The sequence below is a fragment of the Marasmius oreades genome, chromosome 7 (assembly GCF_018924745.1).
Source record: "Marasmius oreades isolate 03SP1 chromosome 7, whole genome shotgun sequence".
Lineage (NCBI taxonomy): Eukaryota > Fungi > Basidiomycota > Agaricomycetes > Agaricales > Marasmiaceae > Marasmius > Marasmius oreades.
Genome location: NC_057329.1, coordinates 1,650,569 through 1,677,171, shown reverse-complemented (window position 1 = coordinate 1,677,171; position 26,603 = coordinate 1,650,569). Strand labels below are relative to the sequence as shown.

The 26,603-nt window shown below is 47.3% G+C and overlaps 11 protein-coding genes across 11 annotated transcripts; 7 read left to right on the top strand and 4 right to left on the bottom strand.

Moving 5' to 3' along the window:
• Nucleotides 1-130: 130 nt before the first annotated feature.
• On the top strand, nucleotides 131-2,131 carry E1B28_011283 (uncharacterized protein; the record flags this gene model as incomplete). Its single annotated transcript, XM_043156302.1, has 10 exons — nucleotides 131-319; nucleotides 374-428; nucleotides 487-557; nucleotides 608-622; nucleotides 679-769; nucleotides 825-910; nucleotides 972-1,168; nucleotides 1,221-1,651; nucleotides 1,709-1,976; nucleotides 2,035-2,131. The coding sequence occupies 10 exons, from the start codon at nucleotides 131-133 to the stop codon at nucleotides 2,129-2,131; spliced, it is 1,500 nt and encodes a 499-aa protein (XP_043006087.1).
• Nucleotides 2,132-2,728: 597 nt separating this feature from the next.
• E1B28_011282 (uncharacterized protein) lies at nucleotides 2,729-3,669 on the top strand (the record flags this gene model as incomplete). The annotated part of the gene is made up of 3 exons (XM_043156301.1): nucleotides 2,729-2,825; nucleotides 2,885-3,493; nucleotides 3,554-3,669. The coding sequence occupies 3 exons, from the start codon at nucleotides 2,729-2,731 to the stop codon at nucleotides 3,667-3,669; spliced, it is 822 nt and encodes a 273-aa protein (XP_043006086.1).
• A 407-nt stretch (nucleotides 3,670-4,076) lies between these two features.
• Nucleotides 4,077-5,040, bottom strand: E1B28_011281 (uncharacterized protein; the record flags this gene model as incomplete). The annotated part of the gene is made up of 4 exons (XM_043156300.1): nucleotides 4,077-4,092; nucleotides 4,149-4,211; nucleotides 4,270-4,823; nucleotides 4,876-5,040. 4 exons carry the CDS (start codon nucleotides 5,038-5,040, stop codon nucleotides 4,077-4,079), a joined length of 798 nt encoding a protein of 265 aa, XP_043006085.1.
• Nucleotides 5,041-5,188: 148 nt separating this feature from the next.
• E1B28_011280 (uncharacterized protein) lies at nucleotides 5,189-8,371 on the bottom strand (the record flags this gene model as incomplete). The annotated part of the gene is made up of 16 exons (XM_043156299.1): nucleotides 5,189-5,387; nucleotides 5,443-5,525; nucleotides 5,581-5,715; nucleotides 5,763-6,101; nucleotides 6,158-6,373; nucleotides 6,425-6,605; nucleotides 6,666-6,747; nucleotides 6,801-7,023; nucleotides 7,076-7,184; nucleotides 7,241-7,329; nucleotides 7,378-7,452; nucleotides 7,500-7,540; nucleotides 7,601-7,769; nucleotides 7,823-8,005; nucleotides 8,073-8,118; nucleotides 8,178-8,371. The coding sequence occupies 16 exons, from the start codon at nucleotides 8,369-8,371 to the stop codon at nucleotides 5,189-5,191; spliced, it is 2,364 nt and encodes a 787-aa protein (XP_043006084.1).
• Nucleotides 8,372-8,592: 221 nt separating this feature from the next.
• Nucleotides 8,593-10,076, top strand: E1B28_011279 (uncharacterized protein; the record flags this gene model as incomplete). Its single annotated transcript, XM_043156298.1, has 5 exons — nucleotides 8,593-8,934; nucleotides 9,000-9,724; nucleotides 9,779-9,796; nucleotides 9,850-9,930; nucleotides 9,987-10,076. The coding sequence occupies exons 2-5, from the start codon at nucleotides 9,485-9,487 to the stop codon at nucleotides 10,074-10,076; spliced, it is 429 nt and encodes a 142-aa protein (XP_043006083.1). The 5' UTR covers nucleotides 8,593-8,934; nucleotides 9,000-9,484.
• A 926-nt stretch (nucleotides 10,077-11,002) lies between these two features.
• E1B28_011278 (uncharacterized protein) lies at nucleotides 11,003-14,265 on the top strand. The gene is made up of 10 exons (XM_043156297.1): nucleotides 11,003-11,433; nucleotides 11,492-11,625; nucleotides 11,681-12,121; nucleotides 12,180-12,419; nucleotides 12,470-12,622; nucleotides 12,671-12,826; nucleotides 12,877-12,981; nucleotides 13,040-13,755; nucleotides 13,807-13,933; nucleotides 13,993-14,265. Exons 1-10 carry the CDS (start codon nucleotides 11,289-11,291, stop codon nucleotides 14,086-14,088), a joined length of 2,313 nt encoding a protein of 770 aa, XP_043006082.1. The 5' UTR covers nucleotides 11,003-11,288; the 3' UTR covers nucleotides 14,089-14,265.
• Nucleotides 14,266-18,002: 3,737 nt separating this feature from the next.
• On the top strand, nucleotides 18,003-18,821 carry E1B28_011277 (uncharacterized protein; the record flags this gene model as incomplete). Its single annotated transcript, XM_043156296.1, has 4 exons — nucleotides 18,003-18,140; nucleotides 18,189-18,559; nucleotides 18,607-18,682; nucleotides 18,738-18,821. 4 exons carry the CDS (start codon nucleotides 18,003-18,005, stop codon nucleotides 18,759-18,761), a joined length of 609 nt encoding a protein of 202 aa, XP_043006081.1. The 3' UTR covers nucleotides 18,762-18,821.
• A 97-nt stretch (nucleotides 18,822-18,918) lies between these two features.
• On the bottom strand, nucleotides 18,919-19,851 carry E1B28_011276 (uncharacterized protein; the record flags this gene model as incomplete). Its single annotated transcript, XM_043156295.1, has 2 exons — nucleotides 18,919-19,599; nucleotides 19,648-19,851. The coding sequence occupies 2 exons, from the start codon at nucleotides 19,849-19,851 to the stop codon at nucleotides 18,919-18,921; spliced, it is 885 nt and encodes a 294-aa protein (XP_043006080.1).
• On the bottom strand, nucleotides 19,516-22,896 carry E1B28_011275 (uncharacterized protein). Its single transcript, XM_043156294.1, has 15 exons — nucleotides 22,646-22,896; nucleotides 22,383-22,591; nucleotides 22,264-22,332; nucleotides 22,112-22,213; nucleotides 21,958-22,056; nucleotides 21,767-21,900; nucleotides 21,633-21,709; nucleotides 21,544-21,577; nucleotides 21,444-21,492; nucleotides 21,336-21,390; nucleotides 21,155-21,279; nucleotides 21,064-21,100; nucleotides 19,982-21,005; nucleotides 19,648-19,918; nucleotides 19,516-19,599 (listed from the first exon to the last, which is right to left on the bottom strand). The coding sequence occupies exons 1-13, from the start codon at nucleotides 22,795-22,797 to the stop codon at nucleotides 20,495-20,497; spliced, it is 1,653 nt and encodes a 550-aa protein (XP_043006079.1). The 5' UTR covers nucleotides 22,798-22,896; the 3' UTR covers nucleotides 19,516-19,599; nucleotides 19,648-19,918; nucleotides 19,982-20,494.
• Nucleotides 22,897-23,012: 116 nt separating this feature from the next.
• On the top strand, nucleotides 23,013-25,025 carry E1B28_011274 (uncharacterized protein). The gene is made up of 13 exons (XM_043156293.1): nucleotides 23,013-23,163; nucleotides 23,219-23,338; nucleotides 23,396-23,421; nucleotides 23,472-23,501; nucleotides 23,561-23,636; nucleotides 23,696-23,762; nucleotides 23,819-23,840; nucleotides 23,894-24,013; nucleotides 24,068-24,376; nucleotides 24,444-24,525; nucleotides 24,583-24,705; nucleotides 24,756-24,908; nucleotides 24,986-25,025. The coding sequence occupies exons 1-12, from the start codon at nucleotides 23,079-23,081 to the stop codon at nucleotides 24,803-24,805; spliced, it is 1,110 nt and encodes a 369-aa protein (XP_043006078.1). The 5' UTR covers nucleotides 23,013-23,078; the 3' UTR covers nucleotides 24,806-24,908; nucleotides 24,986-25,025.
• Nucleotides 25,026-25,119: 94 nt separating this feature from the next.
• Nucleotides 25,120-26,574, top strand: E1B28_011273 (uncharacterized protein). Its single transcript, XM_043156292.1, has 6 exons — nucleotides 25,120-25,400; nucleotides 25,468-25,574; nucleotides 25,634-25,835; nucleotides 25,890-25,933; nucleotides 25,993-26,139; nucleotides 26,195-26,574. Exons 2-6 carry the CDS (start codon nucleotides 25,481-25,483, stop codon nucleotides 26,320-26,322), a joined length of 615 nt encoding a protein of 204 aa, XP_043006077.1. The 5' UTR covers nucleotides 25,120-25,400; nucleotides 25,468-25,480; the 3' UTR covers nucleotides 26,323-26,574.
• The last annotated feature ends 29 nt before the right edge of the window (nucleotides 26,575-26,603 follow it).

Below are 26,603 nucleotides of genomic sequence, written 5' to 3'. Positions count from 1 at the left end.
GAAGGAAAATGAGATCGAAGGCAGTGCACGGGTCCGAACTAATTGCACGTGATGATCCAGACGCGTCTCCCCCGTGACCGTGGTCATATCTGACTCCTCGCGTCACTATCGCGAAAATCATTCTGTACTCATGATCATGGTTCACACACGCTTCAATGAATCGGAGCCCAATCCAAACCCTCACATAAACTTCATCACTTCTCTTCCAACAATTGACCCTCAAGATCAAGAGAATGCCAGGCAATTTCTCCGTGCTCTCGCCGCCCAAGTTAGACCAATCATGAAAGCGCACGGATTCGTTGTGAACAGTTTCGAGGAGGTCAGAGATTAAGGCTTCGCAAGAATTCTACCTGATGACATTCAAGCCTCTTAGTACGAGTATAATTCTGTCTTTTCTGGCAGAAACTGGAATCATGGTGAAACCGTCGGTGAGCGGCACATTTTGCAAAAATCACCGAATGTTCTTGTTCATTTCGCCTGCCACAGAACTGGTTTTGCGTCGTCCCGGAGGCGCATTTCTACCAACGTCTTGGTTGATGAGCACCCTTTGCCATGAGGTAACTTACTCATCACTTTCCTCCGGTATCGATGCATTAACTCATTCTAGCTAGCTCATATCAAAGTTCGCCATTTATCCTCCAATTCCAATTCGAAATGCTTATAACAGCTTGCACGAAGCACATGAATCACGGACCTGCTTTCCAAACCCTCTGGCGGGATCTGCGTAATGAAGTCCGTCAGTTACAGGACAAAGGATATTACGGTGACGGTGTGCTTCACTCCCCCTCAACGCGAAATAAATTATATCCCAATTTCTTTCTCAGGATATTGGTCATCTGGGAAGCGCCTTGCAGACTCAGCCACCTTGCCTGGTGCCGGTGTAGATCCTGGAGAATTGCCTGAATACATGGTACGCTCATTTGAGCTGTCACCGTTCCTGTATTTGCTGTAACAACAGCCTCCTTTGACAGTGTGGTGGAGCTCAAAATCGCTCTCGCCCGTCATTCAAACGCCGCAAAGCCCGTCGCCACATGGGAAACCAGACAGCAAAGAAACGAAAGCCCGGATCGAGAATTCATTCCAGATATGCATTTGCCGGAGAAGGTCTATCTCTGACTGATACGAAAAATCCGGAAAAGGGAACAGGAAAAGGGAAAAGGGCTGCAAGGTGTGTTTCACGGAGCCACCTGACAGGTGATGAGTCTCTGACGTTCCCTCAGTAAACGTGCTCGTGAAGAGCGGACTTTGGCAGCTGAACGCAGGTTAAAGCTCTCAGCGCTCGGAAACCAAGATACACAGGGTGCCTACTGTATTCATGTTGATGTGTCGTTACTCACAGGCATTCTAGCGTCTACGTCTAAAACCGCGCATTCTCCCGAATCAGACAACGAAACAGACAGTGATATCGAATTTGTGGAAATAGATGCAGTCTGCCGAAAAAACCTTCTTACCGCGGAGTCTGGCCCGACCCTTTCTCCCTCGGTGATCTCGTGGAACGATTATGACAACGACTTCATCTTCATAGGGTCGGGACAAACTGGGGTCTTTCCGGCATCTGAACCTTTGGATGAACTTCATGACAACGGATCTTTACGCTGCAATGTAAAAGGGAAACAAAAGCCCGCTGATAGCAGGCCCAGTTGCTCGAGAGGTTTATAGCTACTCCTAAAATGTTGCAATCCGTGACTTATAAATGTCTACCCTTCAGATCTGACGAATTCAGCTATCGCGAGACCACCGCCTCGTTCCGCGAGGATGGCGACCAGTGAAGTTCAGTCCAAGACACTCGGCCTTGAATCCGGGGAGCAACGAAGGTTAGACGCGCCTTCCTCCTGTGTACCCTCAGTTGTCGATTCGGTGGGAAGGGCCCGAGTTTTTCAATACAAAAAGGGTTCGCCGCATGTTGATTCCAATCAGGTCGGACCTCTAGAAAGTCTTAGTGCAAGCGCAAAGTGGAGTTGCCTTGTGTGTACGTTGTAAGTGCTTTCTAATCATTCCATCAAATGATACGTTTCATGAATGACTTTCCGTTAGGGAGAATGAACTCAATCATTTAGCTTGCTCCGCCTGTGGTACAACGCGTGGTGAAGTGATATGGGATGGTCCGATGGCTAGACTGGGTTCCTTTTAATGTCCTTCAAGTTATGGCCATCTTAAGAGATCGCCCGAGACGGTTTTGAAGCGGGAACAGTGGCCTTACTTAGGTTATTCTCCAGAACCTCACGAACTCTCCACAACATCTAGCCTCCGCACGTACTTGTTTGCCACAAAATATGTAATGGTTGTTGATTATCATCATTCGAAGGACTTCCCAAGAATGGTCTGCCGATCGGTCATGATGCGTATGTTCAGAAGCTGCACCTCGGGCATCGAGACTGGCAACCATCACAAGAATCATTCGGTCACGATTGAGGTTTGGATCCAAAACACCTCCGAATTTCTGGACCTGCTTTGACGTCCCAATTACCCTGTCAGAATGTTTGTTTTCCCTTTGCGTCCTGCTGTATATTCGGTGGCTGCTCTCTCAGTTCTCAACAGCATCGGTGGTCACGCATGGTTTTGACCTTTAGAAAAGAGGAGTGTCATCCCAATCCAGCTGCGGGCTGTTTCTTGCGTAATGTCCTGGCCCATTTAACAAGAGAGAGGGCTCAATTTCTCCTCCCTTGGGTACTCTCACGTTCTTTCCTACCCGTTGTAAATAGTCTTCGTCCTTCCTTCAATTCTTGCTATGTATTATCCTCTTCTATCCCCAGACATCGGTCATCAACATATCTACCAATCCAACACCCGCGGCGAGACCTATACCTCTCATAGGCACCAACTATGTGGGTATCAATCACTTTCCGACGGCGGTTCTATATCTGATGTTCTGTTTTGATTCCAGCCGCCACAATACCTCAGCTTTCACCGACCAACCAGTTGGCCGGCTTCTCCCATACCCCCAATACCCCCTCCGAACCTTCTCCTGCCAGCTCTGTCCCTCCCATCACGCCACAGCTTGTCGGCGACTATATCAACGAGCAACCCCACTTTCAATGGGGCATCCACCTCTCTACACAGCCTCCGCACGACCATAGCCCAGGAAGTCCCGTCACCCCACAGTGTTTCTACTCTGCGGAGTGGAATAACCAAGACCACACCTTCTCCAAACCTTATGATCATATCACTGCTTCGGAAGCGCGCAACGGGTTCAAGATTGGGTCCATGATGCGTGGCACCTACTCGGAGGACGGCGGGCCCGGCAACATGGTCGCACACCTTCCAGGAGGACAGAGCTATCATCCTTCTATCACCCAGATGCCCACAGAGCCTAGGACCTTCTTTTCTAGCGAAGGACCCGTCCCCCTCCCTTCTCAGTGGTTAGACGTTCCTCCCGTCCCTCCGGTCGCGTCCGCTGGGGTCATCGAGGCTGCCAACAAACGTCGCAAGAACTCACCAAAGTTCTTATGCCAGCTATGCACCCAAACATTTACAGCAAACCACGGACTCATCAGTAAGAAGCCTTCAGTTATCTCTTCCGCGACGCTCGGGACGCCACTGACAAAATCAAAAGATCACAAGAAGGTACACCTGGGTATCAAAGAATTCGCCTGTGGGTATTGTCAGAAAGCTTTCACGACGAAGCACACTTGCAAACGACACACGACTACTTGTCGTTCGAGATTCTAGTTTGGCAGAAGTTCGGAGGTGGGTATGATGGGTAGTTTTCGAGATATGATAACGTTCTTTAACCTCAGTCAATCATTAATTCATGTACGGCTTTCGTTGTATGGTTTGTTTGTTTATTATAGGCTACGAAATGACTGGTTATACCCCGACAGCAGTTGATGAATGACTCTATCTTTTCCCCCGTTCCGTGACGTCCTGTTCGTAATAATTAGGTGTAGAGGTGTAGGTCAAGTCTGGATCCGGATGGCCACGGAAGCTGAACCATAATCGTTTGACCAAACGGATGACAGACACTGGTTGTGATTACAAGTTTCTACATACCGACAGTTACTCTTTTCCCCTTCGTTGAATGGTAATTATCAGATATTTCGAATCCTACAGTCATTCCTACCCAAGTTGCAACCAGACTAGTTTCTCCAGCACCTAGCACCACAAACCTTCAGTCCAAAATGGGTCAAACGTAGAATCTGGTTTCTCACAGAATGTCATAACGATCATTAATGACAAGCTCGGCCCCTCCAAATGAAACATTGCACCCGTCGCTGATGACAATGATCAGGTTACAAGATAAAATCATCAACGAAAATGAAGGCGACGAACAGATGAGGACCTGTCTTTCCAGGGACTTTGAGACCCTGAACATTAGCCACGGCATGATACAACTTCGACCCATCTTCCTCGTAGCCACCTTCAATCGGACGACGTCCGGCAGGAATCTCGCCACGCGAAGTGGGGACTAGTTCCATGATGTTGGGATCAAAGGGCAACAAATCGTATCGTCCATGATGAGCGTACTCCTGACCGCCATATGGTACCATGCAAGGGGGTGAGAGATGAGGCCCAATCTTGCAAGGATGCACAGAGTTCTCGAACAGAGCTGAACCGATGAATATAGGAGACCCATCCGCATCCTGACAAGGAGGTTGTCCAGCTTGTTGAGAAGGGAATGCGGAAGTGGTTGTCAACGGAACTCTATACCCAGAGGGAGGGGGGGCGTTGGCGGGAGACTGGAAGCTCCCGGAGTCTGTACTGCGGTCATGAGTTTGAGGAAAGCCTGGTGGTTGAGGGAAGCCACTATTATCAAAGGAGGGCATGAGGGGCATCTGTTGATGCATTTGCTGGGCGTGGACTTCTGAAGTACCGAAGGAGTGACCCTGTCGCTGAAATCAAGATGAGCACTCTAACAAACAACATCTGACAACGAACGTCTTTATCGGCATGCTTATCCTTTTTGTCCTTCTTATCCTCCTTCTCTTTCTTACCTTTCTTGTCCTTTTTTTCTTTCTTGTCTTTCTTGTCTTTCTTCCCCTTCCTGTCGTAGGAGGAATTAGAACCGCTGCTAGCTGAAGATGCGCTTCTACTGCGACCCATGACAGAATACGAATGCGTTTGGCAGTCTCTGTGGCACTGCTGACTGCCTTTTATGGTTCTGCGATGGCGGTGCTTCAATGCGCCGCCACTCGCCTTTGAAATAAATTATTGCTATGGAAGTAAAGGTATAAGTCTTTCTACAGTATAATCAACGTCTGGCAGTCTTCTTGACTGTCGGTCCGGGGGGTAAAGGTACGGACTTGAATCCCCATTCATTAGAATCCATTGGTGGCAAGGCAGACACTTGTCGCGGCAGAGGACCTGAGGTTGAAGGGGATGTTTCCACCCTTATGACTTCATTTCCGTTTTCAGCGACGGACACTGAATGCAGCGATCTCGACAGAGCACTGTGGGATGTCGGGTTATGACAATAACGAGACGATAAAAGAAAGCAACACTCACTGCACCTCACGACTCCTCTCATTACACCATTGCTTGCATGCATCCTTCAGCTGGAGAAGGAGCGTGATCAAACTATTGTAGAACTGAAGAACAAAGGGTTATGTGAATCATCCAGAGGCAGGTACAACGCTTATTTACTTTGATGCCCTCTTCAAGATTGTGGACTATTTCTTGATACTTATGGTATGAGAGTTCGAGCGATTGAAGAGCTCTTTCTCTCTCTTTGACGGTAGTGTCATCCTTCCGTGACTGTATGAATAGCTTGTGTTCCGCCTACAACGACTTAAGGCCCGGTCACAGTTAGAGGCTATTCCACTTACTCTAATCGAGTTGAGCAGCTGTTCTTGCCGTGGCTGTAGATCGTTCATCAGTTTAATGAACTTGTCATACTTGGCTAGCTCCTCGTCAAAGACATCCTCAAACATCGCTGGTTGGACTTCGCCTAGCCTTTCGAAACCTCCAGCGACTTTCAGGATACGTTGCCGAATATCGTCTACTTCCGCGAGTTTTTTCGCTCGTCGCACAATGTCTTCTCGTTCAGATTGCAGTCGGTCCAAGTCTTCCAGATAAACCCGAAGATTTCGAGCATGTCCTGTAACCTCAGGAGTTACCGAGGTTCCAATTGTCGTTGAGGACGGTATAGAAGCTTCAAGATCTGTCTACCGCAGGAGAGTTAGTCCAGGGACACTGGATACTTGGGATTTTAATCTCTTACCTCGTCCCAAGTCAGTTCTGTGATGTTGATTTCCCATTGGTCCCATTTGGTCCGAATGGTCTCGTCACTTTCCGCGGCTTGCTTCAGTATGGCACGATACCGCTGCTCTTTTTCAACTAGATGGACGTTCGCTTCGTGTGATGGCGGACGGTTCAGAGACGTCGTCCCTCGCGTAGCTTCATCCTCGGAGACCTCATGATCAAGGATGTCCATTGCCTAGAAAAGGTTAAAGCAGATCGCCATAGAGAAAGGCGCCGGGGGACGTACCTCATCAAGAATCTTCATGTTCTGACGTGCCATCCTACCCAGGTCTCGAATAGCTGCTTCTATTTTGACAGGGCCGTTTTCCAGGCGGACTTCTTCCACTTTCTTGAGCAGACTTGGGGGGAGACCAACGGGACGCTCCAGGGCTTCCAGCGATCCTGGAAGGTTCAGCTCTTGTAACGTTCTACAACGATAAATTCGTCAAACCGGTTGAAAAACTTAAACGCCGGTTTTATTAAACTACCTTTCGTCTTCCTCTTGTACCTGGAGTGATACGGTGACCAGCTCATCTTGTATTAAATTTTTCCGTCTGTCATAGTAGATATCTGAAACGAATGAAGTTCTTCGGGACTGGAATGGAGAAAGGTGTGACACTCACTAATGGCTTGCCGCGCACCCCAACCGACTAATTCAGAAAATATCATATCCTCACTGGCAACAATACTATTTGGGTTTGTAAGTTCTTTGGGTACTGTGACTTGTGCAACAGCAGCATGGGGAATCGAAGGAAGAGAAGAGGCGACGGGAACATCTTGATGGTATATCAAATCGTTATCGCGTTCAGCACGCGCAAAATCCTTCTGTACTGCTTCGAGAAGGGACTTTGGAAGGTGCTCAGTGTGCGTCACCTCCTACACTCGCGGAAAATTATACCTGAATATCTTGTCGTACTGCGGGGGATGCTTTCCCTTTCCTAGCAATATCGTGGGCACGTTTCGCTCCAGCTAAAGCTTGTGTCAGATGCGCTAATTCAGACCCGTATCTAATCGGACTGGGTTGAATATGGATCTGGAAGATTTTCCCAAGGGATGGAGCTACCTGCTGGCTTCTAATTCTTCTCTGCTTTTGCGGTATTGAGCTACGGCGTCAAAGTGATGTTGTTTGGCTTCAACATGGGCTAACCAATCCTGTTTAGTGTTGATTAGGAGGCCGGCGTTATCAAAAGGAGTACTGACCGTTGGAAACAATTGTTTCACAGGTGGCCTCGCATCGTTTATTGCATTGAATGCGTGTTGATACAGAACGGAGGTCTGAATACAGTCTGAATACACGCATGTGGTGTTACTGGGGAACTTACGCTCGCCGCTAACTTCGAAATCAAACTATTCTTAAAATTATCTGTATGAAGGGCTACGTCAGCACCGAAGTTCTCGCAAGATCGAGACAGGAACACCGTACCCAGTCGGGCCTTTTGCCAGAAGCATTCTTGTGCTTGTGCTAACATGAGCCATTCTAGTCCTTGAACGACGGGTGTAGAGAGATCTAGAGGTTGTTGTTCGTCTTCCGGTGAAAACACTAGCTTAGGCAAGACGTAGATTCTGAGGAATTGTAGAGCTCCTGACGCATGCTGAGTAACCACGAGGGTAGTTGTCGAGAAACGTAGACAGCGACTTTGCATACCTGGTAAAATGCAGCAGCGCGTTTAATTCCATCACCCACAGCTCGATCCTCTCCACCGGCCAGCTGTGAATATAAAGCAGCTAAATTAAATATAACCGCAGCCCTTTCAAAGACAAGGTTTCGTAGTGTGACAGGAAGTGCAGATGGTGAGAACACCGGCGCGTAAGGTATCTCCAGTTGTATCTGCCCATTTTTTTTTCAGAAGGATATTGAGAATTCCGAAAGCACTATTGAATATCATCGGACCCACATCGGTCGGTAGTTTCGTCAAAATGGAAGTCAAGTGGGCCTGATACCTGTAAGGATCTAAGTCGGATCGCCGTTACACGAGCATGATAGAATGAAACCACGACACCTAAGCATGTCATCGATCCTGTTATAATGAATTTCTCCTCCAATTCCGCACTGCCTGAGTTGTTCCCAAAGGTTGATGTCCGATTTCACAGCGTCCGGGTGAGTTTCCCCATGTTCGAGAAGATACTTGCGAATTGCTTCTTTCACGTCGATCGTATAGGTCTTCTTGAGCGGTATCGAGAGAAGATTAGACATCTGGAATACGTGCTGAATTGAGCCAATGGAAGTCGACCAATTGAGACGTATATATATTTTGGGACTTGCCTGGATGAAAGAGAAAGAGGCGCGGTCACGCGACTTACTATACCGTCGATCCCTCAAGCAAATTTGGTCCAATGGTTGACCTTCGCCACAGCGCACCCAGAGCGTAAATTCATCCACAATGAGTCGGATTTGCAGCTGGGTTGATGGCGTCCCAAATCTACGGAAGAATAGATCGCAATGCAGACATCCACCGCCAGTTTTTAGCACCTAATATTACTACATCCATGAAGAGGAACCTGGAACTCAAAATCAATCCCTTCCTAATCCGATTCAACGAATACTCAAAGGTACAGATTCGAAGAGCCATCAACTCGTGCTGGATAACGGAAGGTGACGGAGTTAAATTGCCTGCTTAGAAAATCTTCCTGATACTAATAGTACCCCATGATGCGACCTTGGTGTTGGAGTCAAAATTGAATTCAAAACTTATTCGAGAAGTCCGATAATCCGACCACCATTGGGGTCACAATGTTGCCGAAAATGTCAAGATAGAGGTGAGCCCGGGCCTGGTTCTATCATTCAAACTCTAATGCATCATATACTCTGTACTATCAAGTAGAGGAACAAGGGTACAGGAAGTTTCTTCCCATCTTGTCTCAAGTACCTGGGAACATCTTTTTCCGTATCAGAGTCAATTGACTATACTCGTTGCAGTTTGTTGCAGCCCTTCGCCGTTTCTTCTCCACCCGCAGCCCACTTTTCTTTCCTTCCTTTGGAGCCTTCCTGCCCATTCCTTTACGCGAGCAAAAGTGTCAGCCGGTACCGAGTCCCCAGTGATAGTTCCTCGATCTGCAGTCGCAATGTTCAGATCCAGATTATGTAGGGAAAAGGTCTGTTCTAACCGACCGCCTAGATAATATTCTTCAGTCATGCCGAAATTGCTGTGGACACGCATCAATATTATGGCATTCCTGAAATGTCCAAGTAACGGAGAGTGTAACGCTTACCTTCGTCGGGTTCAAAGGACATATATATGGTTCTCCACCCCACCGGCAAACTCCTACCAACTCTCTTTTCATCCCCCCACTTTGGTGATAGCAGTTAATGTCATCCTACTCAATCCAACTAGGCCTCAATGGCCAATACCCTCCTCAAAACAATGTACGCGACGAACGGCAGCATCCCTCTCAACATTACCCTCATCCTTCGTACTTCCCACCACCGTATCCGATGCACCCGCAGCCGTTCCCTGGAGCTTCAGGTCCGTACCAAGATCGTTCGGGAGCACCTCTTCATCCACAATACAATCCCCCGCCCACGAAGTTGCCCTCGCTGAAAGAAAAGGTGTGTATGGATAATCAAGTTCTACGCCCTCGACTCTGAAACAGTGGTCGACAGCTCTTTAACCTTGCAATGGTGAGTACCATTACTCTGTTGTTTGGGTTTACTTCCGACACACCATGATCTAGGGTCAAGAAGTCGAAGTTTGCGTTCGGTCCAACGTATTTGTGGTCGGCTTCGTCGTCAGCGTGCTCACGTTCTTTGAAAAGGTATGTTCAACAATGCTTTTCTAAGAGGGCTCGTACCAATCCGTCGATGCTACTAGATCGCAGGCTTTGGCTACGAGATTAGATACAGAACATCAGGCGGGGAGTCCACCGACGTCTTTGGAGTCGAGCGCATCCGACCGCGTTGAATTGAATACTTGTTCTTCATCATTCTTGTGTATTATATTACTGAGTCCCAAAAAACCTGTACTCTTAAGTCTTGTGTTTCACCGAAAACTCTATCGAGCTCTTGTACTCGTTTGAGTGCGATACAAATAGATCTCCTTTCCGAACAGGTGTGGGAGAAACAATATCAGTGTTGAAAACCAGAGTTGACAGAAAGTGAGGATCTGAACGCCTCGCTGCATAGACAATTCATCTCAACAAAACGTGGCCGATTCCCTATGTAGGTTTCTCTTCTAAATTAGGTGAGTAAATCGATCGAACAATGAACAATAGACATGCCAGGAAAGCGTGAAGTCGCACATGGATTGAAGCCCAGCACTTTGGACTGAAGCGGAGATGATATATTAGCGTTGAGACTCTTGTAACAACCAGGATCGGGAGGTCAAGGCAAGGAAGTGATGGAGGTTCTTGCCCGGAAGGTAGGAGAGATCGCGATAAAACCCGAGTTTCATTCGTCCAGGCTTGCATTCATTTTTCAACGCGTGGACCGTTCGCGTGAGAATGGCCTTCACAGTTGAGAGGGCCGTTTTGAAGAACCGAGTGGCAAGCGTTGTCGCCTCGAGGGCCTGAGGGGTTGTGAAACGTCAATATTTCAATACCAAGTTGTATGCAAACCAAGAAAACTTGCCGTACTTGTCTGCGATCTAATACATAGAGAGCTTTGGAGTTTGAGCACAGTAACCATTTCGGGATCCCCTTTTGACCAGTACAACGTTGAGCGAGGCGCCTCTACCCGAGATCAACTCTTCTCAAGTATCTAAGATCGTCGTATTAACTTGAAACCCTGACCCTGAACGACGACCAGTTCAACACTGGACGCCGCTGACTCTACTGTAAATATTTTTGGTCGAAGGATGCAGGATACGGCAGTGGCAGTGCTTGTGGTTAGCTCAGCAAACATTCCCAGCGTTCCTCATTGTCACAGCCAGTGTCAGCCGTCAACGACAGTCCCCCCCCTCAACTGGGCCCCACTACTTTCTCTCTCTCTCTCTCTCTTTGATACCCTCTCCGAGTAAAGTTCTTTTATCCTATATTCTCTTATATCTTCGTAACCCATCCTTGGGCTACAGGCGCTGGGTCCGCTCTCCTTATCCCAATCTCACCCTACACCTAACTTCCGTCCCAACGCCCTTCCAAACTCAAGAGCTCTCAACTTCCTATCCTGAACAACCATCATGTCATATTCTGACCAACCCGGCTCACCTGGAAGCATGTCAGGACGCCGCCTTACGAACAGGAATACCAATCGCTACAGTGTCACCGCCCTGTTCAGTATGGCGGCGGAACAGGACGTTGAAGTAGAAGACGATTTGGCAAGAGGTACGTTTTATTAACCTTGTAGATCAATCTATCTAACCATGTCGATCCCGGTGCTCAGCGCAAAAGCGTCTTCGAGATCTCAAGGGCAAAATCTCCGCCCAGTCTAAAAAGAATTTTGTCTTAGAGCGAGATGTTCGTTATCTGGACTCACGAATCGCGCTTCTGATCCAGAACCGTATGGCACTAGATGAGGTGCGTTCCTTGTGCTGCGTCGTTTGAATAATTGACCGAAACCTTTTCCCCTCAGCAACGAGAGGTCGAGCGAACCCTCGAGGAGGTGGATCCGACGGAAGGTCATTTCCCTGATGACCGCAAGATGCAGCAATACTCCAATCTTTTTTTCCTTCTTCAATCCGAACCCAAACATATCGCTGCCCTATGCCGGCTTGTCAGTCTTTCCGAAATTGACACTCTCCTTCAGACTGTCATGTTCACGCTTTACGGAAACCAATATGAAAGTCGAGAAGAGCACCTTTTACTTACAATGTTTCAGTCCGTCCTTTCAACCCAGTTTGAGACTGCAACAGAGTTCGGCTCTCTTCTTCGTGCCAATACCCCTGTATCCCGCATGATGACGACTTACACACGACGTGGACCTGGACAAAGCTATCTCAAGAGTGTTTTGGCGGAGCGTATCAACAGCTTGATTGAACACAAAGATCTGAATCTTGAGATCAACCCCGTGAAGGTGATCCGTTATCTTTTTCTGATATTGATCCCCGTCTCTAATTCACCTGTACACATAGGTTTACGAACAAATGATCAATCAAATCGAAGAGGAAACAGGATCCCTTCCGCCTACACTTCCTCGAGGTGTCGCACCTGAAGTTGCTGCCGAGAACCTCGATGTGCAGACGATAATTGCCCCTCGATTGACGATGTTGATGGAGATCGCCAATAGTTTCCTCGTAACAATCATTGAAAGCCTGGAGAGTGTTCCCTACGGTATCAGATGGATATGCAAACAGATTCGAAGTCTGACAAGGGTAAGTACTCGGTTCTCTTCCATTGTATCTGTTTTTAATCACCTTGACAGCGTAAATACCCTGAAGCAACGGACTACGCGATTTGCTCGCTTATTGGTGGTTTCTTCTTCCTCCGGTTCATCAATCCTGCTATTGTGACACCCCAGGCGTATATGTTGGTCGAAGGCGTGCCCGCGAAACACCCACGGCGTACTCTCACTCTTGTCAGTCACCATCTGTCAACTTTGTTCCCCATTCTGATGTCTTTTCAGATCGCGAAAATGTTACAGAATCTTGCCAACAAACCATCTTACTCGAAAGAAGCATACATGATCACTCTCAACCCCTTTGTTGAGAACAACAAGGCTCGGATCAATCAATTTTTGAATAGCCTATGTGAAGTTGGGGACTTCTATGAATCGCTTGAAGTGAGTTGTCACAATCTTTTCTTCCGACCCAATGACATATGATGTTATAGATGGATCAATACATGGCGTTGTCCAAAAAAGATCTCATGATTCACATCACACTGAACGAGTTGTACAACACGCATTCATTAATCCTCCAACACGTTGAGACATTGGTATGTCTTCATCGACCTTTACTCGGCCATGTTTCTGACATCCTGATCCCATCTGTAGTCACCGAGCGACAAGCAACACTTACGTATCCTAACGGACGAGCTTGGCCCCGCCCCACCCCAGGTTCCCCGAAAGGAAAACAGGACCATCGAACTTCCGTTGTATAGTCGTTGGGAAACACCGGTTCAAGATATCCAGAGTGCCTTGATGGACTCGGTATCCTCCAGTGATATGCTCTATATGGAAACGAAGTCCATCTTCGTGCAGCTCATTCGTTCGATACCCAATGCCACAGAGAAACGACCTTACAACTTGGCTACCATCGCGGAGCGAGCGGCGACAACTAAAGATGCTACGCTAGTGCGCAAAGGGATCAAAGTCAAGGAGATGCTTCGCGAATTAGAGGAGCAAAAGATTGTTGATCAGGCGGATGGATACAAATTGATGCAGGAGGAGGTCGCTGCCGAAATACTTCATTTAGGCAATCTCCGAGAGAAAGTTGTGCTAGAGACTAAGTCCTTGGATGCTGTTTACAAAACCATCTGTGATCACAACAACTATCTGCGGTCGCAGTTGGAGCAATACAAGGCCTACCTACAGAATGTTCGTTTAACGGCTTCGAAAGACAAGGGTAGCACAACCGGCGTGGGTGTTGTAACGTTCAATGGAAAGGACAAGAAGCCTGCCAAGTCCGTCGTACTTGGCCCCTATCGCTTCACGCATGCCCAACTCGAGAAGGAAGGTATCATCGTCGAGAGCAACGTTCCTGACAATAGGTAAGTCGATCTGTCCTCGTCGTATACTTGCCTCTAACCCGTCTCTTCAAGACGTCCAAACATCTATTTCAACATTACATCCCCAACCCCGGGTACTTTCATTATTGCCTTACATTACAAGGGACGAGAGCGTGCAATCTTAGAGATGGACCTAAAGATTGATGATCTTCTTGAAAAGGTTGGAATTTTTCGCTTCCGGCCCCATTTCAAAGACTTACTGTTTTTTTTTTACAACAGCAAAAAGATAACAAACATCTTCTTGATCTTGAGTACGTTCAACTGAACGTACCGAAAGTGCTTGGTCTACTGAAGAAAGTCTTCGCCAAGCGGTGAACTTCTGTACCTTGATTATTCGTCTATGTATTACTTTTCCATGAACTATCCTTAATTTCCTTTTTTTTTGTTTCTCCCTCCTTTCATTGTTTGAGTCTTCTCCCGTACTCACTTGCATCTCGGCTACCTACGTCTTTCGTTTTCTCAGATGTATTATTACCGTCTGTAGTACCCTGCATCACTATAAACGTTGTTGTTTGTTATCAGGTGTCATCTCAGTTACTGAATGGTTTCAAAATAAAGATGAATCACTGAATTATTGCGATGTTGTTATACAAGTGTAAGTAATGTTGCCGATAGGAGATGAAAGTCGAATATAGGTAGGCGGAATAAGCATAAATATCTAAACCAGGTATGATTTCAGACAGAGGGTGTGAACAAGGTACCAGAGAGGATGATGCGTAAATATGGTGGAATCCAATCAAAATTTCTTTGGTTGCTTAGGCTTGCGAGGCTGGACAGCCCCTACCTTCGTGTTTGGAGTGGAGGTGCTTGCAACAACTTTTTGCCTTTGAGGTCGATATCGTAGCGTTACATTCATTTCGCCTCTCAAAAGAGCATTTGCTTTGTTCCCGAGCTTGAGCAGAGTCAAGTTAGCATCACATTTCGAATGTCTCAAAAACGAAGGGTGAATACCGTAAAATAATAGACGTGATAATTCTTTGGTCCCATTGGTTTTGCCGTTTCGTCTGTAATCTTCAACAAGCATAACTTTTTAAAGAGTTGTTCCATTAGATCGTTGGGTAGATGTTTTCCGGCGCCAAACAGGGGTAGGTGATCGTGTCGTTTCTTGCGTATCGAGTCCGTATTCGCACCCTTAAACACGGCACGACAGTGTTCAAGAGTGACATCCTCCGACTTGAACGCCTGCACGAGTTTCACAATATTTTGCGCCTCCTTGGTGAGATTCTCCTCGCAAATGGGACCGTCCTTCGCGCAATTATCACACCGGCGTTGGCACATCTTATCGTCAAATTTCTCGTCGAAAAACTGTAAGAGTTGTACCCGGCGGCAGTCCGATTTGTTGAGTACGTACGCGACGACCATTCGAGCCGCTGTCTCCTGTCGGTCGCGAGATTCGGGAGTCGAGTCGTCGCTGTAGATCATCTTCACGATGGTTTTGAAATCGCGATAGCTATAGTCTGTGAATGATCATTAGTCGTGGATGATACAAATGAGGAGAATATTTACATAGAACACAATCTGCGGGCTTTCCGTCGCGCCCCGCGCGACCTGCGGAGGGTGAGTAAAGGATTCTTGTTGAGCTGTAAGAAACGAACCTGTCTCCTGGTAGTATCTGGGTTGTATGTCAGACGCCTGCATGTCATTCTGGTACGTTAGACTCACCCATCTAGGGATTTCGGTAGATCGTGATGAATCACAAATCGCACTGTATTTAACTGTCAAGGTAGTACTCAGCATGCGGATACTGCGAACTTACCGTCGGGCTTATCAATCCCCATTCCAAATGCAATCTTTAACAATGAATGTGAGCTCATGCACCTGATCGAAAATAATGGGAACTCACCGTAGCCACAATGATTTTGCAGCGGTCGTGTTGCCACTCCAACAACACCTCCTCTTTATCAGCGGGATCCATACCAGCATGGTAATGCTTTGCAGTCAGACCTTTGAAGCGAAGTCGCTCCGCAACCTTCTCACATTTGTCTCGCCCTAGGCAATAGATAATGCCAGTGTGGTTCCTGTGCTTGAGAAGGATGAAATCGATGATGTTGTCCACAACGTTCCTCCCTTTATCGTGAATGATATAGTTGAGGTTCGGCCGGTTGAACGACTGAGTCAAATGAGCTAGATCTGGATTGAGCTTTAGCTGCTTCTTGATGTCAGCCAGAGTAGCGGTGGTGGCAGTAGCAGTTAAAGCCATCATAGGCACCCCTGGAAATTCATGGCGCAGGTCACCCAAACAGCTGTACTACAAACAAAGTTATACATTAAAGAAAGCATAGCCAAGGAGAGCATAACTCACGGCCTCACGAAAGTCCTGTCCCCAGGTAGAGATACAGTGAGCCTCGTCAATCACAAATCTTGCGATCTTTTCGTCCCGATGCAAAGCGTGCATGATGCTCTTGAGCTGTCCACTTTCCTTCAACTTCTCTGGAGAAACGTAAAGTAAGCTAGGTTTAGGGTCGCCTCTCAACCTCCTGACGATATTCATAACATCCGTGCTCTCTGAGTTCCACGCAATTACATCGATGTTCTTCTGGCGCAAAGAAGCAATTTGATTAGACATTAAGGACTTGAGAGGGGAGATGACGATCGTGATTCCTTTCGACTTTCCTCCCTTACACACAGCAGGAAGTTGGTAGCATAAACTCTTGCCACCACCAGTAGGCATGAGGACGAGAACATCTCTTCCTTCCATTGCGGCCAAGATCGCCTCCAGTTGATTCTTCCGAAAGTTTTCCAGGCGAAAAATGACTTTCAGACTCCTCATCACCTCATCGTAGTACGGATTCAAGGCGAATTGCTGGTGAGAGGGTAATTCTTCAACGATTTCGAATCCCTGTTCTACCTCGAAGGAGTCATCGAAGCCGTCCATATCGATATCTTCCACGGCTCCCCAGTACAAATCGTCGCTAGCTGATTCATCGTCTGGCTGGGCATTTTCTATCTCATCGTCGATACGGGTATCATCAGGGTAGTCGGACGTTTGGATCTGTTCACTAGAGGACGGTAACGTTGCGAGACTGAAATAGGGCGAGATGATTGGCTCAGAGGCTTTACTAGGTTGAGCTCTTAAATGTAGGACGTCACGTATGGCGGCAATTCTCTCCTGCAGAATCGTTCTAACGGAAATGAGCACTTTCGGAGCGAGAATTATCAATCGTCCTTACTTAACGCCTTCTAGTGTCATGATATCGACCTTGAGATCAGGAAGACGCCGGTATTCAGTGATCCTCGCCTCGTAAGATAAAAGTGTCCTCTGGTTCCAAGAAAGATATGTTTCAAGCTGCTCATTTGAATTCTGAAATTTGATTCAATGTATGCTTTCTTCCTAATATACCTCGGGCTTACCTCCAGGAGATCCTTATGTTTTTGCGGTTCCTTCTTAATGAAGGAAGGAAATTCCTCATTCAACCGCACGAAAGGGTTTGGATCACCCATTGATTCCATCTTCATCCAAGGTTTCTCCAGCGTATCCGCGTCAAACTTCTCCCTCTCCTTCCCTTTCTTCTTCACCGGCGAGGCTACAGGGGATGGCGGAACTGAGTATTTGGCCTTTCCTTTTCCCTTCTCCTTGTTAACGCACGCTTGAGAGATTGATGGAATAACAGAAAAGTTCTCTTTTTCATCTGAAGGACCAAAACGAGTTCGTTTGACTGCATCTGGTATCTCTGGGAGGCAGTCGGACGCGTCAGAGGTGCGTTTTCGACTTGGGCGAGGTGAATCATTTGAAAGGTCAATTATTTCCGAGGTGGTATCCGGAGTGACAGAGGACGACCGTGGTGAAACAATGCGCCTAGATCCAGTACCGAATCCAGGCGTTGAGAAAACAGGTAGAGGTGTGGCTTTCCGCACTGAACAAGAAACCGTTGAACACTTGATAGTTGCTTGCTCCGGACCACTCACCAGTGCTTGAAGATGAAGACGAAAACAAAGACCCAATGTTTGATGGCTTGAACTTTGAGCCCTATCAACAGCGGGTCAGCTTTGAGTGGCAACGTTGAGGACTAGATCAGACTTACTTTTGCAGATGAGGCAACAACTGGGGCGGATATAGTGGTCGATGTAAGTGTAGAAGAATGGGATTTTCGACGCCGAAGGACATCGTCTAGGTTGTTTCTTGGGCCACTTCCTGTCATGAGAAGGTATTTGTCTGTAGATGATCGACGCACAGAAGGGAAGGTAATCCAAGCAGCGTAGTTTCTCACGCGAATCTCGCGTCACATCACATGATCGCGCTTTACCACTCAACACGTGGTCAGACTCCCTCCGTCCGGTCACTAGCGGACAAGTTTGGACCTGAAATGGGTGCTGCTCAGTCCACGACGGGGTCTGAAAAGGTCTTCAGAAACGAAACCCCGATACAGGTACTTCACCGTCTAATTACCTTGTTTTTCAAACTGATTTTCTTCAAGTTTTCTCCAGATGTCGTCGACCAGCTACAAGATAGGGAGGCTTCACCTGGTCCAACTCCAGAACGGCAGACAACTATTGACCAACATATACGATCGAGAATAGAACATGAAGTGAAGCAATTACGCAAGCAAGAGGAGGAGGTTCAAAACTCAATTGCTCTCGCTCTGGAGAAAGAAAACCTTGACAAGGAGAAGTCTATGGGGGGCGAGGTAGAAGGGGGGGATTCTGCAGGTGCCGTGAAGAGCAGTGCTGCTCTATTTGGAGATTTGGAGGATATCCGCTCGAAAATCGAACGATTTCAGACTCGGAGAACATTGCAGGACCATCCAGAGGTCAAATCTTACCAGGAGGCCGTCTTGACATGCTACAAGTACGTCTTCAGAATTTCGTTTCAAATTCTCTTGCTTATCTCTACAGGTCTCATCCCGTTACAACTTTAGACTGCTGGCAGGAAGTCAACAAGTTCAAGGAGTCTGTACGTGCTTTAGAGCAGGTCAGTTTATGCTACGTATTTTCACTTCAATCATGCTGATTACGACGTTCGAAAGGGATACTTTAAATCGTTACATTAATTTTCCATTCTGCAATCGAAAAATCATCTTTAATCATTATTTTAACATCGACCCAATCCCCATAAAGTTTACAAAATAAGTTGAAGTCCGTATTCCTTCAGTCAGTCCATTTTAGCTACCATAACGGTGTCCTCATTCATGAAATCATTATTGCGTCTCAGTAAGCCACTCCCACAATAGGTTCCTCCGGTTGAGAATAGGCTGAGTTCGATGTTGCCTGCGACAACCGATTGGAAGGCGCACGACCCCCTCGACTAGTTCTGGACAAGAACGACCACATTGAGGATGAAATTGAATTTCTAGTGGCAAGAGGCATGGGGCTCCTCGTGTCGCTCAAGTTTCCCAAAGCTGACACTACCGAGTGGATCCGAGCTGGCCCTCTGGAAGGATACTCTTCTCCGCTCTCGAGTGAGTAATAGGATCCCGAGCTGACGGTTGACACCTTATGTCGGGGAATGCGAGCTGGTACAGCTGGTGGAGGTGGTATGGGGAGCTTGACATTGCCAAGTTCGGATGGACGTCCAGAAGCAGACTTTGCTCTCTGATGTCGGTTTGAAGACCTTGAAGCCTTCAAAGCCTTTGGTCTAGAAGGGGTCATCGATGGCTTCCCTCCGGTGCCACTTTCCTCTTTTTCGATAGATTCCGGTTCTGCCTTGAACATTATTGCCCCCACTTGGCTATCAGCCGAAGCCAGGATCTCCTCCATTTCTTTGTCAGGCATCGCGAACTTCACCTTTGTGGCAGTCGGTGTCCATGCCGGAGGAGAATCTGAACACAGCGTGGAAGTTACAGTACTCGAGTTGCGCAGAGTGTTTTGTCTCGTGAAGGAAGCATTTTTCTGTTTCATTCATTAATTTTGAAACAACATTCGTTGGACTTCACTCACTCTCACTTCTTCGCCACGGCGGTGTGTCATCCGACTTCGCCGAACCCTCCATCCCACAAGACATACGAGGGCAAGAAGAATCCCTCCTGCTACACCCCCTACGATCGCTCCTAGTGGTACTTTATCGCCAATGTTCTGGTTAGGGCTATTGGATAGAGCAGATCCAGTCAGGGTCAGCGTTATTGTCGTCGTGGTCGGAGGCATCCTCGTTCAAAGAGCAAAGGGGGAACCGAGAATAAAGGATCTATGAATTTTTTTACCTCAAGGCTTTCTTTATATCAGTGCATCATGTTTTTCTTCAGGGCTGGGATGGCGGTAAAAACGGGGCACTTACGACGGGATCAGTACGCGGCACAGGAACCGTAGAAGATCTGGAGCACCGGAAACAGCAAGGATGCAGTCAGTCATCCAATGTGCAGAAAAGGTGTTTGATATGACTTTGTCCTGCCTTTTGGCATGTTCCTTCCGTGGCCATAGACTACCTTGCGAATACACTGCTTGGTTCTTCCCCAAGACAAAGAGGTGAAAAACTTGTATCGATTCCACTCGGATCCGCTTCCAAAACGACTGTTTTAAACGTGGGGTCCCCTGCCGTGTACAACGCCGACGCCTCGCGTCCTTTCTATTCATCGACAATCAAGTTTCTTGACTTCTTCCAGCTTCTTTCCCTATCAGCTTCTATCGCTTCGATTGATAAATAATGTGGAGCCGTTCTGGTTAGTGCCTGACTTGGGTCCAGGAAAGGCCCAGAAAGGCGAACTAATACCCACGAGACCAACATAGTACGGTGACCAATACCCGAACATTTCGATTGTGAAGGAAAACAGTATGTACTTGGAACGCGATATCATATACGGTATTCGAAGATTGTCAATAGAATGGCTATAGGAAGCAAAAGTATGAACAGTCCGTGCATCGGCAGTCGTAATCTGCTTGATGCACCATTAGGGTTCCATCCTGGAGGGACACCTAGAACAACGGAAGCAGCTGAGTAATGTGATGTTGATGTACTCAGCCCTCCGGTGGGATTCGTGAAGGTAAATGTAGCAACAGTGGGCGACGCAGTAATGATGGGCAGGGCTGAGAAATTGGTCGTAGGCTCTTGTGCAAGGATCGGACTGTAGGTCGAGTTAGCTAGACCAGACAAAACAATACCTCCTGTGGGTGCAGTGAAGGACGAGTTAAGTCTGTAAGGCGCAGTGAAGGGTGTAGGTGTCGGTAATAAGGAATTGGGAAGCGTAGTGGCTATCGTAGCCGAAAAAGATGAGAAAAACGACGACAAATCAGTTGTCGTGGTGACGTTACGCTCGAGAGCGTAAAGTCCAATCATAGGCGGCTCTTTCGTATCGATTCCGTAACTAGGTAAAAAAAGTCGACATTGGTGGGATTCCTAGAAACACGAAAAGACGTGCTCACCTGAAAATCGAGTACACAGAACGTAAAAACGGTGTGCCTAAATATTTGGGCGATCAGTCGAATTCGGAGGAACTGTATTCAATTGACTCACCTAACACCCAGTCGACTCCATCTGGGGTCGGAGTAGCAGCCCTTGGCCATGAAAGACACAGCCTCGGATTACCCGCAGTTGGACCGATAAGATAATCAATCGGTTGCAGAGTGAAGTTCTTTGAGCTGACAGAAACGTAAGTCAGAGACATTAGGAAAACCCAGTCGATGTTTGAACCGACCCGAAGGTGAACGTCAAGAGAGCGCCAGTATCGCATGGTACGGCCCATTGTCCATCTCAGGTAGGGTGAGTAAATGTGAACATGCTCAATCAAAGATATGGAACTTACTGGCATCCACAAGTCTCGACTCCGATATTCCACTGAATATTTGAGCTACCTTTACCAGCGTCAGAAAGGAGACAAGTCAAGCTTTTCGTTGATTACTTACATCGGTCCACGGACCATATATTCCTGATGTTCCTCTATATGAAAGATGACCTAAGAACCCATAAGATATTGAAGTGCAGAGAGACTCACAGATCAAACACGACGATCGACGATCCACCGGTCATAGTGGGATAAGAAGGAGAGAGTGACACAGGTTTTCCGTTAAGCTAGTAAGCAAATCCCCGTCAATAAATCCAGAGCGACTGGCGGCAACGCGTACGCACATTTACGGCCTTCAGAGGCAACGCCCATTGCCAGTAGCTGGTTTGTTCACTCTCAAATCCAATGGGTGGAAATTGTACGACTTCATCCCACTCTACGTCATTAACGTTTTTTACGACAGAACCATCGATAGAGCCTTGATAATGCGAATATCATGAGCATATTACTCGACCGATGTAATTGAGCGTCGTACCTAATGTAAGGGTTCCAGGCGAGTTTCGCGTAAGGCTGATACCGAAGAGGGGATAATCTAGGAGGCCTTTCTCGACTAATGTGGCTAGAAAAGGCGAAGCTGTCTCTCCGTTCGTAAATTGGGATTGACATGTCACATTGACAACAACACCCACATTGGGTCGAGGTCCTGTTAATCGTTGAAAGTCGGCTGAATCCGAGGCCCAGTATTCCACTGACTTGATCGACGAAAGTCAAGTTTGACTGAGTGACTATACCTGGAAGGAATTGAAGCAACACCCGGGTAATCGAATAATCCGTTTCGCACCAAAAGCCTGTTGCGGCACCGTCAAGTTACCAATGGTGATTTCTTCTTTCGCAACGAACCCTGAAACAGCTACGAAGAAAGATTTAGAGAGATTCAAGTTAATGATTGATGGGGCGCACCTGTTCCGTCTGTATACCTCGCGTTGAACGCAGTACGGTTATTGTTGACCACCTCAAATGTAGGACTCTGGTAAGTTAAGGGATATCGAGGGGATAGATTGCATGTCTTCGTAAGACAAGCTGAGGATGTTAACCACAAGTCCGACGAGCCAGTATCGAGTGCAACACGAAAAGTAATCTGGCCAGTTTTCAAGAGCAGATGATACGACCTAAAGGTATAGGTATATGACGGTTATTCAAAAGAAAGGCAAAACGAGACTCACTGCTTGTCACTAGCCAACAACAACGACGTGATAGTAGCGTTCACCCCATCCACAGCGAGGTCCCGAGAAAACAACGACGGTAACACTGCGAGGGTATTGTTGCAGAAAACAAGGAGAAGGAAAACCAAAACCTGTAAGAACCGGGAGTGCATTATCTGGAGTCAGTTCATGAATGCTTCATCCGAAAGAGGCAAAGAGAAACCAGCAGCGGTTCGATGGGAAATTCAGTGCTAGGTTACAGGTACGTTAGGCGCCAAACACCGTCTCCGGTTCTAAATGTCACCGCGGGCGGTATTCGCCGCCCTGTGACGAGCGTCAATCGGCTTTTTTCCCGTTCTTATCACGTGCCGGAAATTCATGGCACATACGTGTTCGTCGTGAATTCGAGAGCGTGTCGTGGCTGCTACTTTCTTAGAGTTCTCCTCCCGTCACCATGCCTTTGTTCCACGTCTGCACGCTCTTTTTATTATTTTTTATTGCTCTAGCAACTGCTGCAGACCTTTATAAAGTCCTCGATTGTACGTATACACGTGCCTCTGCCGAGATTCTCCCTACTGAATCCCCTTACCTTAGTACACAGATCTGCATCGGACAAGGACATTAGATATGCATACAAGAAACTGAGTCGGAAGTATCATCCGGACAAGAACAAAGACCCCGAAGCCGCAGACAAATTTGTAGAGGTTGCACACGGTGAGCGGCATGTTTGAGGAACTGGTCTGGAGAACTAACGCTTGACACCTATTCCAGCTTACGAAGTGCTGTCAGACCCAACCGTACGTTCTTATGGCATGGATTACTGGATATTGTTGACTTGACCGCGCAGAAACGGCAAATATACGATCGACATGGGGAGGTATGACCATTGCTCACTCCGCGAAACTCCAAGCCGTATATTTAAAAGCCTTACTGCAGGAAGGTCTCAAAGCCCACGAAGGTGGACAACAACACTACGCGAATCCTTTCGATATATTCTCCAACTTCTTTGGACGTCAGTTCTTATCTTCATTTCACTCCCAAGAGTCGTAGATACTCACTCCCACATCTCAGAATCGGCACACCAGACTCGCCGTGGTCCAACGTCCGTCACAGAGTTCGAAGTTGAGCTCGCTGATATGTGCGTTTCGTTTCACCCTCTCTCTTTGAGAATTCTGATCAATTGAATGGTAATAGGTACAAAGGAGCAAGCATAGACGTGCGTCGAGCTTCCCTCTAAGTCGTTCAATTTTAACATCATGTACCGAGCAGTTCATGGTGAAGAAACGTATACTCTGTGATCACTGCCGAGGGTCAGGAGCAGCCTCGGACGGCGATATTCATACATGTTCCGGGTGCGGAGGATCCGGAATGAAGTTGGTCAAACAACAAGTGAGTGTTTGCGCTAGAACATCATTCTGCCCATTGATCACTATTTTTGTCAAGATCTTCCCCGGAATGTTTGCTCAAACCCAAACGTCCTGCAACGAGTGCGGTGGGAAGGGGAAAGTCATTGTAAAGAAGTGCCCACATTGTGGGGGCGAGAAGGTGGTCGACCACACTGCTCATTATACCCTAGAAGTTACGGCCGGAATGCCTGAAGGACACGAAGTCGTTTTGGAAGGAGAGGGAGACGAGAATCCGGATTGGGAAGCTGGAGATGTTGTACTCCGAGTTAGGAGCAAGAGGGATAGAGGCGGGTGGAGGAGGAAGGAAAGTAGCCTCTACTGGCGAGAGACGATTGGAATCGACGAGGTCAGTAAATGACATGCTATTCGTTATTATAGCTCGGAGACTTGATCGACTGACCGTTGTATCACAGGCGTTACTAGGATTCGACAGAAATTTGACACATTTAGATGGACACGTTGTTAGACTGACTCGGATAGGCGTGACACAGCCAGGTAAAGACAGCGGTCCCTTTTGTTGTTGCGAAGGTCTTTCTCATTCACCTCACCCAGGTTTTGTACAGACTATTGAAGGAGAAGGAATGCCCCTACATGAGAACCACAATCTTCATGGCGATCTGTATGTCGAATACAACGTGGTTTTACCCAGTCATATTTCGCCGCACACCAGACGCAGTAAGGTTTTCTTTGATCCAATGTTTTGAGAAGCTAAGATCTGTCATCAGAACTGACAGAAGCATTTCAATCATCCGATTTTCGCCACGACGAGCTGTAATGACACTACTGTCTATACTTACCATCATTTGTTGTGAGGCGATACCTCTATTCTTTGATTTTGTGGGAATGTCTTGTGAGGCTGAAAGTCGGTACCTTTGTGGGTAAGTAGTGGCGGCCGGTCTGCGGTTTCAGTGTTCGGATTTGATCTTTCGCACACCGTCTTTCTACCCATCAACAGGACAATACAGGAAACTCACTGTTTTGACATAACCAGAAGAATGGGTCTTCCACGATTTATATTGACCAGTGGCTGTAAGAGAGAGGCTACTAGCAATGATCCAGTGCCTAGCTTCTTCTATCAATCCATGTCAGGCGTCCTTCAAAAATGCAATAGTAGTCAAGTATGCACATAGGACGTCAATGTCAAACCGAACTTGCGGAACTTGCCCTTCCACATGTACTCGTTCGTTCGTGTACCAAAGCCCCAGTCAAAAGGCTTTAAAAAGCTGAATAAGTCGCTCTTTTTCGACATCCACCGATCTTCGACTTTCTTCCCCCTCTTTTCTTTGGCCAGGTTGCCTCTTGAGCTCTTTATTCGTTCATTATCTTTTTTTCCCCAGAGCGCGGCCTTATTCAACCCCTGTCACTCCATTGTGAGTATACTTCGACTCCGCCCGCTGTTTTTCAAATAGGGAATCTGAGTCCACCTCGATTTTCCAGCGACGTATACGACATGTTTGTTAGATTCGCTGTACAACTGATCACGGTTGCCACTTTGGCCATCACCACATCTGCTTCTCCCTTGGTCTCAAAGCCTGCTCAAGTGGGTAAGTGAACCATTTCTTATGTTCACGTACATCACAATGTTCATCCTTCATCTCCACAGTTGCTCGAGGCAGTCATTCCTTCAATGATTGGGGTGGATATAGCTCCTTAAGTAACTTCGACGACTTCTACGGCTCGGATGACTTCTGCCATGCCCACGTTAAACAAACAGTCATTCAGAAGGAACAGCAGGTTGTATGCCATTCCCAGTCCGTAGAAATTATCCAACAGCGCCTCGTCGTGCTCCAGGAGATGGCCAAGAAGTAAGTTCATCGTCCTCTGTCCAGACGACGCAACTGACCTATGTCGATTGAAAGAATCATCACCGAGCAGATCTGCGAAGTCGAGACCCAGACTATCGGTATGCTCACCCGCCTCCAATAGCCTAGTTCATCCTCTAACGCTTTGAACGATGCATAGTCTTCTCTCAATATCACAGTTCACTCGGTAATTTCTACGACGACTTAAGACGTCATTCCGGGCTCAAAGTTGGCTACGACGACAAAGTCGCCGGCAAGTTCGGGGATATTGTTGGATCCGATGGATCTATTTCCACCCAAGATCTAGGTTAGTTTCTCCAGCTTTGCCAGTATATTCCGGTGGCTGATAGGCTTCCCTGAAGGCTTCAAGGGTACAGATGTTGGCAGTAATGTCGTTGAGGTCGGCGGCAGTAACTGGGATGATAAAAAATCCCCAGACTCCGTTGACTCAGCTTTCTTTGCTGCTCAAGGTGCAAAGTTTGGGCTATAAGTTCGCGACATGGCGCGATCAGTTGGTCATCGTCGATTTTTACTTGAGTTTTATGGGACGCTTTCTGGGCTTTCGCTACCCACTGGGACTTTTTACATACTAAGAGGGGCGGATCGTCGTACATTATTGAGCCAGCATATATAGTTGCTACTTGGTTAGTGCTTTGATAATTATCGGCTGGTATGATACCTTTTCGCGCGTACATAGGTACGCGAAACCAAGCTCAACGAAAAGCTTTCCGGCCATTACCGCGTGGCGTGGGAGTATTAGCGGAAAGTCGA

Bases quoted from the DNA above. Each gene is read 5' to 3' on its own strand.
- E1B28_011278 (XM_043156297.1), top strand. From the start codon at position 11,289: ATGTCATATTCTGACCAACCCGGCTCACCTGGAAGCATGTCAGGACGC. The intron at 11,434-11,491 runs GTACGTTTTATT...CCCGGTGCTCAG, and splicing joins AGAAGACGATTTGGCAAGAG to CGCAAAAGCGTCTTCGAGAT. The intron at 12,623-12,670 runs GTCAGTCACCAT...ATGTCTTTTCAG, and splicing joins CACGGCGTACTCTCACTCTT to ATCGCGAAAATGTTACAGAA.
- E1B28_011275 (XM_043156294.1), bottom strand. From the start codon at position 22,797: ATGCACTCCCGGTTCTTACAGGTTTTGGTTTTCCTTCTCCTTGTTTTC. The intron at 22,057-22,111 runs GTGGGTGTTGTT...ACGGAGAGACAG, and splicing joins TAACAGGACCTCGACCCAAT to CTTCGCCTTTTCTAGCCACA. The intron at 21,280-21,335 runs GTCGGTTCAAAC...CGTTTCTGTCAG, and splicing joins CTCTTGACGTTCACCTTCGG to CTCAAAGAACTTCACTCTGC.
- E1B28_011274 (XM_043156293.1), top strand. From the start codon at position 23,079: ATGCCTTTGTTCCACGTCTGCACGCTCTTTTTATTATTTTTTATTGCT. The intron at 23,763-23,818 runs GTGCGTTTCGTT...GAATGGTAATAG, and splicing joins GAAGTTGAGCTCGCTGATAT to GTACAAAGGAGCAAGCATAG. The intron at 24,526-24,582 runs GTAAAGACAGCG...CACCTCACCCAG, and splicing joins GATAGGCGTGACACAGCCAG to GTTTTGTACAGACTATTGAA.
- E1B28_011273 (XM_043156292.1), top strand. From the start codon at position 25,481: ATGTTTGTTAGATTCGCTGTACAACTGATCACGGTTGCCACTTTGGCC. The intron at 25,934-25,992 runs GTATGCTCACCC...AACGATGCATAG, and splicing joins AGTCGAGACCCAGACTATCG to TCTTCTCTCAATATCACAGT. The intron at 26,140-26,194 runs GTTAGTTTCTCC...GCTTCCCTGAAG, and splicing joins TATTTCCACCCAAGATCTAG to GCTTCAAGGGTACAGATGTT.